The 13,154-nt window shown below is 55.1% G+C and overlaps 1 protein-coding gene across 1 annotated transcript; it reads right to left on the minus strand.

Annotated features, from left to right (window-relative positions):
* Window positions 1-1,073: 1,073 nt before the first annotated feature.
* On the minus strand, window positions 1,074-6,445 carry DRC5 (dynein regulatory complex subunit 5; the record flags this gene model as incomplete). Its single annotated transcript, XM_082757863.1, has 4 exons — window positions 1,074-1,250; window positions 2,976-3,425; window positions 4,429-4,997; window positions 6,271-6,445. The coding sequence occupies 4 exons, from the start codon at window positions 6,443-6,445 to the stop codon at window positions 1,074-1,076; spliced, it is 1,371 nt and encodes a 456-aa protein (XP_082613989.1).
* Between the last annotated feature and the right edge of the window lie 6,709 nt (window positions 6,446-13,154).

A 13,154-nucleotide genomic window follows, 5' to 3' on the forward strand; every position in this document is an offset into this window, starting at 1 on the left:
CCCCTGGGAGCATCCACGGGTGGTTTGGAAGGGGGCTACCTGCAAGGCTTTGGGGTGACCCACGCGGGCACCCCTCATGTGGCCGCTGCTGCGAGTGACAGCCTCGTGCTCGACCCTTTCTGATCCATCCGGTGGGTGTCCGTGTCCGTCAGGCAGAGCAAGGCAGGAGCGGGTAGGTGGCGAACAAATTCTCTGGTGAGCACTGGGAACAGTTTTTACTTTTCAGCTATGTCAGTACGATCTAGCTCTCTCCGTCTCTCTATATATGTACAAACAGTATATCACAATGTTGCCTTTTTTGTTGGAAATATCAAAGTACAAAGATTGTAAACCAAATCGGTGTAATAAAAGTTTCAGATGATTCACGGAGGCGGCTGTCAGCGGCGGGTCTGTGGGCATGGGTCGCGGTCAGAGCCGGAGCCCCCGCGCTGCTCCGAGGTCAGGGGCTGACAGGGGGGAAAGGCAGCCATAAGGGGCATGTTTTTCTCAAAAACTGCAAATAAAACCAAGCCTCTGAAGGACAGGCTGACTTCCCAAGGAGTGCTACAGCACTGCTGATCCTAGCACTAAAGCGCTGCGAGCGGATGCTGTTCTGCAGCAAATTAAGGATGACAAACAGCACCCCATGACGAGGCTTTGGACAAAGTGGGATATTTAGGACCACAGAAAGCTGAGCAGGTGAGTGTCTTTGCTACCGTCAGGTACCGGTGACATTTCAGAGGCTGCCCCCTTTCCCTGTCACAGCAGAAGACCCTGCAGCCCCGGGCAGTGGCTGTACCGTGGTGCCCACCACGCGACCTTTCCTCCCAGCTCCAGGCAATGCTGCCTGTTCGGGGGGAGCAGGATTTCTCTGCACAGACACGCACTGGATGCTTTGACCCCTGGGGGACAGCAGGGATGGGGGGGCAGCTGGGGAAGCAGCCCCAGAGCCCTCCCCTGGGGGTTGAGGGGCTGGATTGCCGACCCCAGGTGCTCTACTGGAAGCCCTCCACTTGTGCAAGGGGAGGTTTGTCAGCCCAGATCCTATGTGGGGAGCAAAACTGGTACCTGGGGAGCTTTCTGCAGCGTCCTGGTCAGAGGGGCTCGGCTGGTGGCTGTGGCTGAGGTGCCAGCCGGGTGGCGTGCCTGTTGGCCCACAGCATCTGCCCGATGAGGAACTCATTCTCCTGGCCCACCTCTGCCAGGCGGAGGTCGAACTCGGTCAGCGTCTTGTTGCCCGCCAGCCCTTCCAGCAGCTGCTTGCCACCATCCTGCAGCGGGTAGAGGAAAGGAGCCCAAAAGTGAGTGAGGCTTCACCCAAGCCTGAAACCTTGCTCCCAAGAGAAGGACGGGGCCGGAGCGTAACCTTCTGCAGTGCTCAGCGCTATGACACGTGCTAATGACTCCCTCTGGGTATGGTGTCAGGAGTCTTCAAGCTCAGGCTGCTTAATGGCACGGACGCAGAGGATAACCTGCCAGGAGTCTGCTCTAGCAGCTCACCTGGTGCATTTCCTTCCCTTGCCTGAAATATGGTCATTAGGGATGCAACCATTTGGCTTTTTCTTCCCACAGCTCTTCTCTTTCACATACCCAACGCACATCCCAACCCCATCACCTCCATGCAGGCAGCCCCCTCTCCCCAGCACCCTGCCCGTTAGACCTCTTGCTAAAAAGGACAAAATGTGAGAAGGGAGAGGAACCTCTCTTTAAAGGGGTACAGAGGATTTGATGCATCCCTAGCAAAGACCTCCATTTTCCCATATGTAAAACAAAGACAAAAACAGCAGCCCGCTTCTTGGGGTGCTACAGGGCTTCACAAACGGGTACCAGGGGAGCTCATCAGATGGAAAATGCCAGGCACAAAGATTATTATTTACTAAGCAAAAATCCTGCTATCCTTTCCAACACTTGTCCCCTTGTATCGTTACACTCAGATGGTTATCCATGTCCAGAACCATAAAAATGAGGGCTCACAAAAGGTTTTCTGCCATCAAATCCTTTTAAAACCGTTGTCAAACATATTGATGCCAATATTCCTGCCAGCAGGGACAGCTGGTCTTGCTGTCTCTTTATTGTGACAGCGAGAAAAATTGAGGCAGCACAGAAAGTTTCAAAGCCAGCATGATTGCATTTAGCTGTCTAGTTTCAGATTTCTAAAGCTCCTTTTTTTAATCAGCAGAAGAGAAGTGGTCGGCTTTGTGGGCATGCTGCACACTGCAGCTCTTAGGGATGCGCTAAGATTTGTGGATGCTCCTCTGCCTAGAAAACGCGCGCCTGTGGCTCAGGAGCCACAAAGAAGCATCCAGACGCGACACTTTTGACCTGCCACACCGCACCAGAGCTGCGGGGGGAATTAAAGGAGCTGAACAGCAGAGCCAATTTTCTAACTATGTCCTCCTGACGGACAGGAGAGATTCTGGGAAGGGCGAAAACTGCCTGTGTGCCACTGCGTGACAGATGGCACAGCAGATCTGAAGTACAGAGGATATGAATAAGGCCCTCGTCTTATGCCACCTATCATTTTTATCTACTCCCACGTGGGTAAAGTGGCTGTGATTCCCCCAGGCATACTCCCTGGATTTCAGTCTCCTGTGGGGAAAACCCCTCTCTGCCCAGAAGCCTGGGAGCTGGCGTCTGCCTGAGAGCCCCGTGAGAAGAGCTAGGTGTGAGTGAGATAAATGCATGTGTCCCCACAGAAGACGTTCTCCTTTGTGCTGTCTGCTGTAGTCTCTTCACTGCTTGCATCTGATTGTTATCCCAGCAAGACTGAAATGTGAGGGATGCCTCTGCCCTGTGGCTTTGAGGCGGACCAGGCTCAGCATCTCCTTCACAACCAAACCACGCGCTCACAGGATGCCTGAGGTGGGACGGGACCTCTGGAGGCCACCTGCTGCAACCCCCTGCTTAAGCAGGGACACCGAGGGCAGGTTGAGACCGCGTCCCAGCATCAAACCTCACAACCATGTCCAGCTGCAGGGAGCGGGGCTTTCTCTTACCGGCCCGATGTGGTTGCACGACAAGTTGATGGACGTCAGGGTGGCGTTCTGAGCAAGGACCTGGGAGAGCAGCACAGCACTCGGCTCCAACAGCATGTTGCTTCCCAGGTGGATGGACTTCAGGGTGGTGTTGGCCAGCAGGGCACGGCCCATCGCCTCCCCGCCCTCGTCCCCCAGGTAGTTGAGGCGCAGGTTCAGGGAGGTCAGGGTGCAGTTCTGGGCCAGCGCCTGGGCCAGGGCCTGAGCCCCCGCGTGATGGATCTTGTTGTTACACAGATCCAGGGTTTCTAGCTTGCTGCGGTTGATCAGCTTGCCCACAGCTTGTGCCCCTGTGTCCCCGATGAGGTTGTGGGACAGGTTCAGCGCCAGCAGGGAGGGGTGATCCAGCAAGCTGCGGACCAGCAGCTTGGTCTTGTCGTCATCCACGTTGCTGCGTGTCAGCTTGAAAACCTGTGGGGTAAAGGACAGGGATGCTGAAACAGGCACTTTGGATGGAGCTTTGCACGAGTTCTCAAGCCTGTGGCTCACCAGAGATGAGATTCATCTCCCTTTGCTTTAGATGCATTTAGCTAGTGGGGTAAAGTAGCTGTTTTTTATTGTGGAGAGGGCAGGGCATGACACTGAGTTCCCCTGCCTGCCCCAGGGTTCACCTCTTGGAAACTCCCATTCCTCTCCTCTGACTCTGTGGGATCTCTAACACGTAGGGCAAAATTAAATGAAAGAAAGCTGCCCAACCTTCTGCAGGGACTAATAGCTAAATCCACCCCCAATCACAACTGGATTGTCCAGATGGCCACATGCATTGGTGGTAACCTGCAGTGCTCTTCCTTAAGGGCAAGGCTCTGTGTGGCCAGGGCACCTCGACAGCCATGTGAGAGGTGATTTCCCTTCTAGAAGCCACGCAGGAAAATATTTCCTAAAGCATGTCAATTTGGAGACAGTGTTTGGCCAGCTCGCTCTGACTGCGCTCTGGTGTTTATGAGAGGCTAAATATATGCACTGAAATTGTCAAGGAACTGAGGGTTTTGTTAGCATCCAGGAAGAAGAAGCCTCCTCACCCTCCTCACTCTTCCCCATGCTCTTCCTGGAGGTCTTGGGGTACATCAAGATTTATTTACTGAGCATAACCACCCAAAACTGTCCCTGTGAAAAACTCTCTCCATCTTTCCCCTCTCTTCTCTCCCAAAACCACATATGGAGTTAAAGCAGGAGTGTTGCTTTCTCTTGGGCTACAGGGAACAAGTTTTGAGTGAGCAAATATGGTTTTCACCCTCTGGCAATGTCTTCTACCAAGAGCATAAACAGAAAGAGATGCTCAGCAGGAGGCCAGCAAGTTAACCTCTCTTCACTACCAGCAGGGAAAACTGAGCCCAGGGTTTCTCCCTCTCCTCCCCCTCCAAAGGCAATCTGAAGATCGAGCTGAGGAAGAAAGATTGATTTTGGGATGCATTACCTTCAATTTGTGGCACTTCTTCACGGCACCAGCCAGGTTGCAGCAGTCCTGGTAGGTGAACTTAAAGAGGTTCCACTCGAAATTCATGCCGCAGTCCTTCACGCCGTAAGTAAGATGAAGCTCTTCAAGGTAAGGGAGAGCAGTAACGAGGGCTCCCAGGTCATAGTGATGTATGGGGACCTCACCAAGCCCCAAATCACTCCCTGAATCAGAGATGTCGTCCACCTCCTCCTCTGGATCCACCTTCAGCGGCGGCAGGAACTGGTCAACCTCCAGTTTCCTCACGTAGTCTTTGCAGAGCGGGATGAGCTCCAGAACCTGGTTGGGGTCCGTGGTGTTGGGGACAAAACTTTTCAGGATGTTCTCCAGGTGGCGTTCGAAGAACATCCGTTTCCAGCTGTCCCCATAGCCGGAGATGTCACACACCTGCCAGCGCTCGGTGCAGCACCGCTTCCAGTAGTCCTCGTCACTCACTAGGTTGGCAGTGACCGCGAGCGGAAGGTCAGTGGGGAGCCTGTCCAGCACCTTCCTTTGGTGCTCAGGCAGGAGACGGTCTAAAATAGGGTTCTCTGGAGGGAAAGGAGAGGAGGAGAGGTTGGTCTGGGCTGTAGGAAGTGGGGCTGGCCCTCTGGTTCTGCCCGACCCCCAGCTGCTGTTACTGGTTCCCCTCTCACTTGCCATCAGCTGGTGCAGGGAGCTAAGCTGGCAGAAAATGACTCATTTTTGTGTAGGATTTCTTACTTTTATGACAAAGCATCAGTGTAATTGGGTTTACCCTCATAATATTTGGGATCTGCACCAGAACCTTGGCTCCCGGTTTAAATTTGGGTTTAATGCGGTTGATATTCAGAGCAGGACTTCTGCTGCCAACAGAGCTGCGCCAGGCTTACAGTGACGGAAGAGCTCGGCTTGCCAGTTGCTGAACTTACTCCCTTTGGTTCCTAAACATATCAAAGGTTATTTGAGAACTGAGTTACCTGCATGCTTTTCATGCAAGTCCTCATGCCTTTTTATCTGAAGTCAGGTGTCTGTCTTACCCGTGTGCCTTATCTGCACATGGGGAATCAGATTTTGAGGCACAAAGTGGGGTTAATCTTATATTTTCTCTGTCTCTGTGGCATTCCCTCCCTAAGGACACCCAGAGTCCTGCCACAGGCTCCTCCTGGAGTCTCTTCTCCATGTCCCACAGCTGGCATTCAGGACTCTCTGCGGAGTCCCACAGCACAACCAGAGGTGGGACAGAAGCAGGATAGCTTCCCTCTGGGTCGCATTTGGCATCGGACTAATCAGGCTGGTAGGACTGTGAGGTCTCTGAGCTCAGCCCCCAGGCACCACACCATTTTACAGACCCCATGTGGGCACATCCTTGGGCTTTGCTGCGGCCCCCCTGAGTGACGGCTAGGCCCTTTCTCTCCTGTTCCCAGATGAGATGTGCTTTTTATATTTTACTATGCTTCACCCATCCACCTGCTTCAAAAGCACATTCCCTGCCCGAGGGTGTAGCTTGTCACGTCGCCACCAAGAGCTGTGGAGGAAGCCTGAAGCCGTGAGCACCACCACGTGTGTTCGGAGGCTCCTGGCAGCAGGGCCCCTTTCTGCGTCCCTCGTGCAGCACTCCATCCCCGTGCTGGGAACCAGGCCCGTGTGTGACCCACGAGAAGGGACCAGAGTGTTAAAATACATACTCAACAACTAAATATTATGTTTAACTAGCTGCCTGGGGAGATATTTGCCCCACTGCTCCTTTGGGCTGGGTGCCACACTGTGCATTTTGGCTGCCTCTGTGCCTTGCTGGCCCTCTGCTCCCACACACCCCGGGGAGAAGCTCTCCCTCCCGCTTACGGGTGAAATTGTGGACGATGTGCTGGAGGCAGAGCTCGGTGAGCTGGGGGACGGCGGCGAGGGACCACTCGGGGTCCTCGATGATGCGGTGTATGCAGTAGGAGTCAGCAGTCAGCCTGCTCTGGGAGCGCCGCAGCGAGGGAATGGGCCTGCTCCTGCCAGCAGCCTGCTGCATCGCGCTCACCGCCCACGGCTCCTTCACGGGAGGCACGAGGGAAATTGCTCGGGGTCAGGAGAATCAAGTTTTCCAGCTGGGCTGCCTGGAAAAGAAAAAGGCAACCTTGGAAAGAGACCGGCTGTAAGGGTGTCCAGCTCACACAGCTCTTCTGTCATGCAGTTTCCCCCACCCTTCTTCTGCTTCCTCTGCTCGCACCGGAGGCACTGCAGCAAAGCAACTATTATTTACCCTTATCTTCATCCACTGCCTTGCACAAAGAGGTCTCCAAACACTGCATGTAATAAAAGATAACAGGGTGGTGTTCATTCAGTGTGCCGTTGAAGAGGATGGACAGGAATTGAGAGCTCCCTGTCTTTTCCAATAAAATAAATAGGTGAAGCTGGCAGGAGCTGGGCTTAAAACAAAGGGGAAAGGCGGTTCTTCGTGCCGCCTACGGTTAAGCTGGGGAACTCCTTGCTGCGGGTGCTGACAGCCGGTGGAGGCTCCAGGACAAGTTCAGGGAAGAGAAACCCTTTGGAAATGATTCAGTGCCCAGAAACCACACCTGTCAGTCTGAAAATGGTTGGAGGTGGGAGAGTGCAGGTGGAAACAAACACATGCACTTACATCTGTTTCCCACTCCTCTGGGGGAACCTGCTGCTGTCAGAGAGGGATACTGGGCCAGATCACCCCCAGTTAGATCCACTGTGCCTGCCTGCCCTCATGGCTCTTCACAGGCAGATGCTTACTATAAGTGCATTCATTTTTTTCTGCTTTGCTCAATTATTCTCCAGCTGAACTCTTTCCAAACATCCATTAACTGATGAGGCGGGTCAGACCTGTGCAGACCCACACGAAGCAGATATGAGCTAAGAGAACCAGCCTGGACCAGAAGGCATGATGCCCATCCCTATTAGCTCTGCAGAGCTTTCCCAGACCAAATGTTCCCATTTGCTGCTTCCCACCCCAACCTCAGGACCAGTGCCTCAGTCAGCATAAGTCCCTCACTCTCTGAAAGCTCTGTACGGCTTTGTGAGCTTGCCTGCCTCTGCTCCTTCCCCCTCCAAAAGAGACGTGAGGAAGGGCCTGCAAAAGGAACCTACAAAAGGGGAAGAGAGATCTGTGAAATGCCAAGAGCTAAAGGTCAGAAACAAAATGATCCATGTTGTACTGCAGCAAATGTGTCAGCAAATGCTTCTTCACAGAATCACAGAATCACAGAATTTTCTAGGTTGGAAGAGACCTCAAGGTCATCGAGTCCAACCTCCAACCTAACGCTAACAGCCCTCCACTAAACCATATCCCTAAGCTCTACATCTAAACGTCTTTTGAAGACTTCCAGGGATGGTGACTCCACCACTTCCCTGGGCAGCCTGTTCCAATGCCTCACAACCCTTTCAGTGAAGAAGTTCTTCCTAACATCTAGCCTAAAACTCCCCTGGCTCAACTTAAACCCATTCCCCCTCGTCCTGTCACCAGGCACGTGGGAGAACAGATCAACCCCCACCTCGCTACAGTCTCCCTTGAGGTACCTAAAAAGAGCGATAAGGTCGCCCCTGAGCCTCCTCTTCTCCAGGCTGAACAAGCCCAGCTCCCTCAGCCGCTCCTCGTAGGACTTGTTCTCCAGGCCCCTCACCAGCTTCGTCGCCCTTCTCTGCACCCGCTCAAGCACCTCGATGTCCTTCTTGTAGCGAGGGGCCCAAAACTGAACACAGTACTCGAGGTGCGGCCTCACCAGAGCTGAGTACAGGGGGACGATCACCTCCCTAGCCCTGCTGGTCACGCTGTTCCTAATACAATGTGCTTGTAGCAGGTCCTGGATGAGAAGAACCATTTCGGGATGAGAGTCAGGAGACGGGGTGAGGGAGAGAGCAGCAGCAGGGAATCCTCCAATGCAAAGCAGGAGGACACAGGTGCCAAGGGAAGCTGCATTTTCTGGCAGGCACTGCTGCAAAGATGGCAAAAACAAAGGCCGTAGAAGAAAAAGAAGCCTGGTCTGAAGAAGGGTGGGTGTGGGAGGAGAAGGAACGGGCCACGTGTAAATGAGAGAGCTGGGAGTCCTTCCTCTGACCTCCTCAACCCAGCTGAAAACCCAGCTCGTGGTGCTTGGTGGGCTTCAGCAGACAGGCACAGCACAGCCAACACTGGCAGAGGAGAGGTGACCGCAAAAAAGGCTTTCTCCTTGCTCAGCCCTTCATCCCATTCAAAAAGCATCTGTGTCACTCTGCCCCCCAGGCCACTCACAGCTAACTGGGGCTTCTGATGGCTTTTCTGACCGTGGCTGCGTCCCCTCGCCTGGGCTGCAGGAGGCTCATCGAGCCCGTCCTCAGAGCTGGGGTGCTGAGCGCGTATTTAAACAGCAAACCAGCATCTCGCTGGCACCTCCTGTGACCTGGAGATGGGACATCTGCTCAAACCTAAATTTCTCTGCTCATTAGATTCACCCCAAAGCCCAGAGAGCCTGACCAGGAGTCGTGTGGGAAGTGGTGACCTCCGGCTGGTGCCTCCTACCAGCTCTCACAGCATTGCTGCAGCAAACGCTGGCTGTCCTGCAGAGGAGGCATCAGCCAGGGGTCCTGGTGCTGGTGCCGGCTGCTGGTGCCACCAGCGCTGCTCCCTGCCATGAGGCTGATGCTAAGGATCCATTAGGGCAGCATATCGCACACCGCCTCTCTGCAGCGGGCCTTAAGTAAAGGAAAAAAAAAAAAAAAAAAAAGGGATGCCAGACGAGGAATCTATTTAGCTTCACACATAATGAAATTTGTCTGTAAGGGGATAGCAGGCAGAATTAGGCCAGCCAGCCACTTGGGAAAATGGCTCATGATGTCGCCACCGCCCTCCAGCTGGTGCTGAGGGTCAACATCGCGGTCCTGCACGGCCAGACCCCTGCCCCCTGAGGGGCTTCAGCGGCAGGAAAAGCCCTTTAGGGCCCGAGCATCACCCCCACACCCCCTGCGGCTGTCTCCAACAGCCCTGGAGCCCCTCACCTGCCAGCGAGGCGGCCGCTGTTGCCCGGTCACCGATGTGTATCCGGGGCACACAACTCTGGGGCGGGACTCGGGCACCCGGGTAACCCAAACACATCACCCCCAGCTCTCTGGCACCTCCGGGTGTCACCCGTGGGGATCCCAGCCACGCTCATGTGTGTATCCCCCCCGGGAAGGCTCCTGCAGCACTGGGGGGCACACAGTGCCGCTGGCACGGCCAGGTGCCACAGCCACACTGCACAAAGGGAAGTAAATGTGCGTCTCATTTTCCCCCGTCCTCAGACCCAGGCGTTTTGGTATTCGCCAGTAGCTTTCCAGGCTGAAAGGCGACTTCTGCTCTTTCAAAATGCTGACGTGCTCGGCAGCGGGAACATCGCAGTGCGTGCCCTGTGGGAGCACGCATAGCGCTGTTGCCAGCTCTCCTGATATCCCTGTGAGTCCCCAGATAGCTGGCATTTTTGGGGAGCTGCACTGCCTCTCGGTTAAAATGTACCTCCTGGTTGTGAAGACGAGGTTACAAATGTGATCTGGGAAGGATTAAAAAATGAAGATTTTGAGGCCTACTGCATGACTTTCGGTGATGTGCAGCTCGACTTCAGCAGCAGTGTAGGAGTGGCCTGATGCTGTCTCTCCAGCTCTGGAGAAGAGTGTGAGGCAGCCTGGGATTCAGGCTGGTGTTTAATCAGAGGGGATGCCAGAGCCTTTCCCAAAAGCTGGCCCCATACTAGCCATTTTATTTCTGGGGGCACATCCTCAGGGCCTTTAAGATCTTGCTTTTCAAAAAAAAAAAAAATTATCATGGAGATGACGTGGCTCAAGTATTGCAGTCAGTTGTGGAGCTGGGTACAAGCAGGTGTTGAATCTGATGAAAACAAGCAGTGGTACCTTCAAAATGGCCAGGTTAACACATTTATTTCCAAGCACACAGACATCAGCATGAGCTTCCAGCAGCGTTTGCAGCCGTAGGTGCTTCAGATGCCAGCTCAAATGCAGCTGGCTAAGTGTGGAGGGTAAAACACCCCTCCCATTCCCATTCCCATTCCCATTCCTCTTCACATCTGGGCTCACAGCCATTCCCAAGTGCCTATGGCTCAGCAAGATGAGGACCCCAAGGAGTGGGGAGAAGCTCCTGAGCCCCTTCTCCAGGCTCCCCTCCTGTTGCCTTCTGCTAGAGAGCACTGCTAGAAAGCAGCCAGCACCTCCTGCAGCCCTGGGGGAAGCGGCAAAAGGCTCAGGAGGAGGAAAAAGCCCCTGCAAAGCCAGCGCTGAAGGGACGGCGAGCATCCCACACGCTGCCTCTCCTCCCAAAGCCTTCCGCTCTCCCCAGGTCCCAGCAGGAGCCGTGCAGCTGCTGGCAGCTATTAATAGAGGTGTTGTTGATCGTAGGTTGTGTCTCCTACCGCTCCCTGGGATGAGCACTAATTACCCTTCGTTAGCCTGGATTTTGTTCCAGCTCCTGCCTTCCAGCCCCCTGCCCATGCAGCGCAGGGGCCAGCGCGGCGGGGAGCGGTGCCCGGCTCTCGGGGCATCCCGTGGCCTCATCCCTGGGTGCTGAGGGCAGCGAGGAGTTTTTCTCGGCCTGGCCTTTCAGACGTGCCCCAGGAGCCAAGCAGGTGGTGAGGCGAATGTCGCCACCGAAGCCTGAGGATGCTGGCGGGTGGGATGCTCCCTGCTTAAAATTAATGAAAGAAAGAAGGTGGGGAATGAATTATATGCAGCAGATCTGCTCTGCTCTTGTAGCTGGCGTCCCCACAACCACCCAGGTCTGTGAGAAGCAGCATCCTTCCTCCGTGGCTGGCTTAATGCCACCCCAGCTTGCACCTTGATTTGGGATCCGTGCTCAGGGCCCCAGCGGCTGCTGCTTGCAGCCCCCTCTCTCATTTCCTCTCACCGAGATCTCTCCAGCGCCAGGCCAGAAGATTCAGGCCCCTCTGCCGACTCCCACTCAGCCCCTGGCATCGCATCCCAGTGCCAGATGGCAAAGCAGCTCTGGCAGGAGCCGTGCCAGGCTCCCCTCCCTCCCTCGCCACCCTTGGAGCTGCAGAAAAAGGCTGAGGGACCAGCAGAGCTCTTCCAGCGGGCGCAGACTTCGGGCTGCCCTGCTTTCCCCTGCCATGGTGGGCATCCCCATGGCTCCCAGCTGCCATCAGCCCCCCTCTGCCAGCAGCCCCAGCCCCTCGTCACCTCCTTTTGTCCACCTCTGCCTGCCTGACACCACAGGGGCTTCCCTCAGCATCTAGGGACAGCTTGGGCTGGCTCCTGGTGGGCAATTTGGGGGCTTCAACCAAAGCAAGGGGGGAAAATCAGAAGCCCAAAAGAGCAACGCAGCCAGGCTGAGGCACGAAACATCAGCGGTGCCTCTGTCAACGCCGCAGCCGAGGCAGGCAGGCAGGCGGCTCCTTAATTATTGATAGTGCTTATAAATAAATGCTGGGACGGGGAAGGGAAGGTTATGACAGAGCCCGTGAGCTGCTCCCAGGTGGGGGAGGGAACCCGAGAGCTGGGTTGTTTTAAAGGTCAGGCCGTTTTGCATCTCCTTCCCCCTTTTCTGTATAGCACTCAGTGATATTGGAGTCCAGGGCTCGTCTTCCTTGGGCGTCTTCCCCGTGCACCTGCCGAAATCGGCCGGCAGGCAGCGAGGGAAGGGAGTGGGGAGGGAACGCCGCCTGCAATGTGGGACGAACGAGGAGACAACAAAATTAGTAGAGCAGCAAATCCCAACCCGAGTGTAAATAATTCACCATGTGAAAAGAAGGCCTACGGAGCCTCTGATTTTATCCTCCTCTTCCTGGAGCTCCAGCCCGTGCCACCTCTGATGCGAAGGAAGAGGGGAGGGCATGAAACGAGGCTGGGCGAGGAGCAGGGGATGCCAGGACCTCGGTCAGGGATGAGGGCAGAAACCCTGTGCCCGTGCAAGCCTCTCCTTGCTGCTCCCAGCGAGTGGCACAGAAACACCCGCTGCAAATCCAAGTGTTAGAACTGGCTGCAGAGCGTGGTGCCAGAGGGACATAGTGGAGGTGGTTTATAGGAGGTGACCTGTCTCCTATCCAGTGTGATGCGGGTCCTCGGCTTCTGCTGGCCTCTCTCTGCAGCCCAGGCGACCCAGAGCAAAGCTCCTGCAGCAAAGCAGGCCAGGAGAGACGAGCAAGGGCTTCCAGCTCCCCTGCTGCCAATGCCAGGTAGCTGCCTGGGGTCGGGGCTGGAAGCCCCGGCATTGCAGGGGCCTTGGGGGGCCATCTGGACTTAGAGCGCCGTTGCCAACTCCATAGCACCTGCTCACGGCAAAACCCACCTTGCTTCTTAATTAGTTTCCCGCTTCCCACTGGCCCGTGTGTGCCTGCAGCCTTTGCTGTTCGGAGCTGCAACGTGTGCCCAAGGAGCTGCTTGCACCTCTGATCTCTCGTGAATGAATGCAGGCAGCTATCTGGCCAGAGAGCTCCATTTAAAACCCACGTTACGTGCCCTCGAGCCCTCGCAGCTGAGCATTGCTCGGAACTGCTTTTTGGTAGGATGAAACCTTCTGCGCACACTGGATGCCAAACCGGCCCTCAGACAGCTCGCCATGAAGCTGCTCTCCCTGCTGGATAGGACAGCTAGAAGAAGTGGGTAAACACACTTCATGCCTTATTTTGTCTGCAGTGGTGTCCTGAGTTGTTGCAGCCTTGCTCCTGAGAAATCCAAGCAGCAGCTGATACAGCAGTGGATGCCAAACTGACAGGGAGACAGACTGGCCTGATTCC

Source organism: Aythya marila (genome assembly GCF_965140915.1).
Source record: "Aythya marila genome assembly, chromosome: 3".
NCBI lineage: Eukaryota > Metazoa > Chordata > Aves > Anseriformes > Anatidae > Aythya > Aythya marila.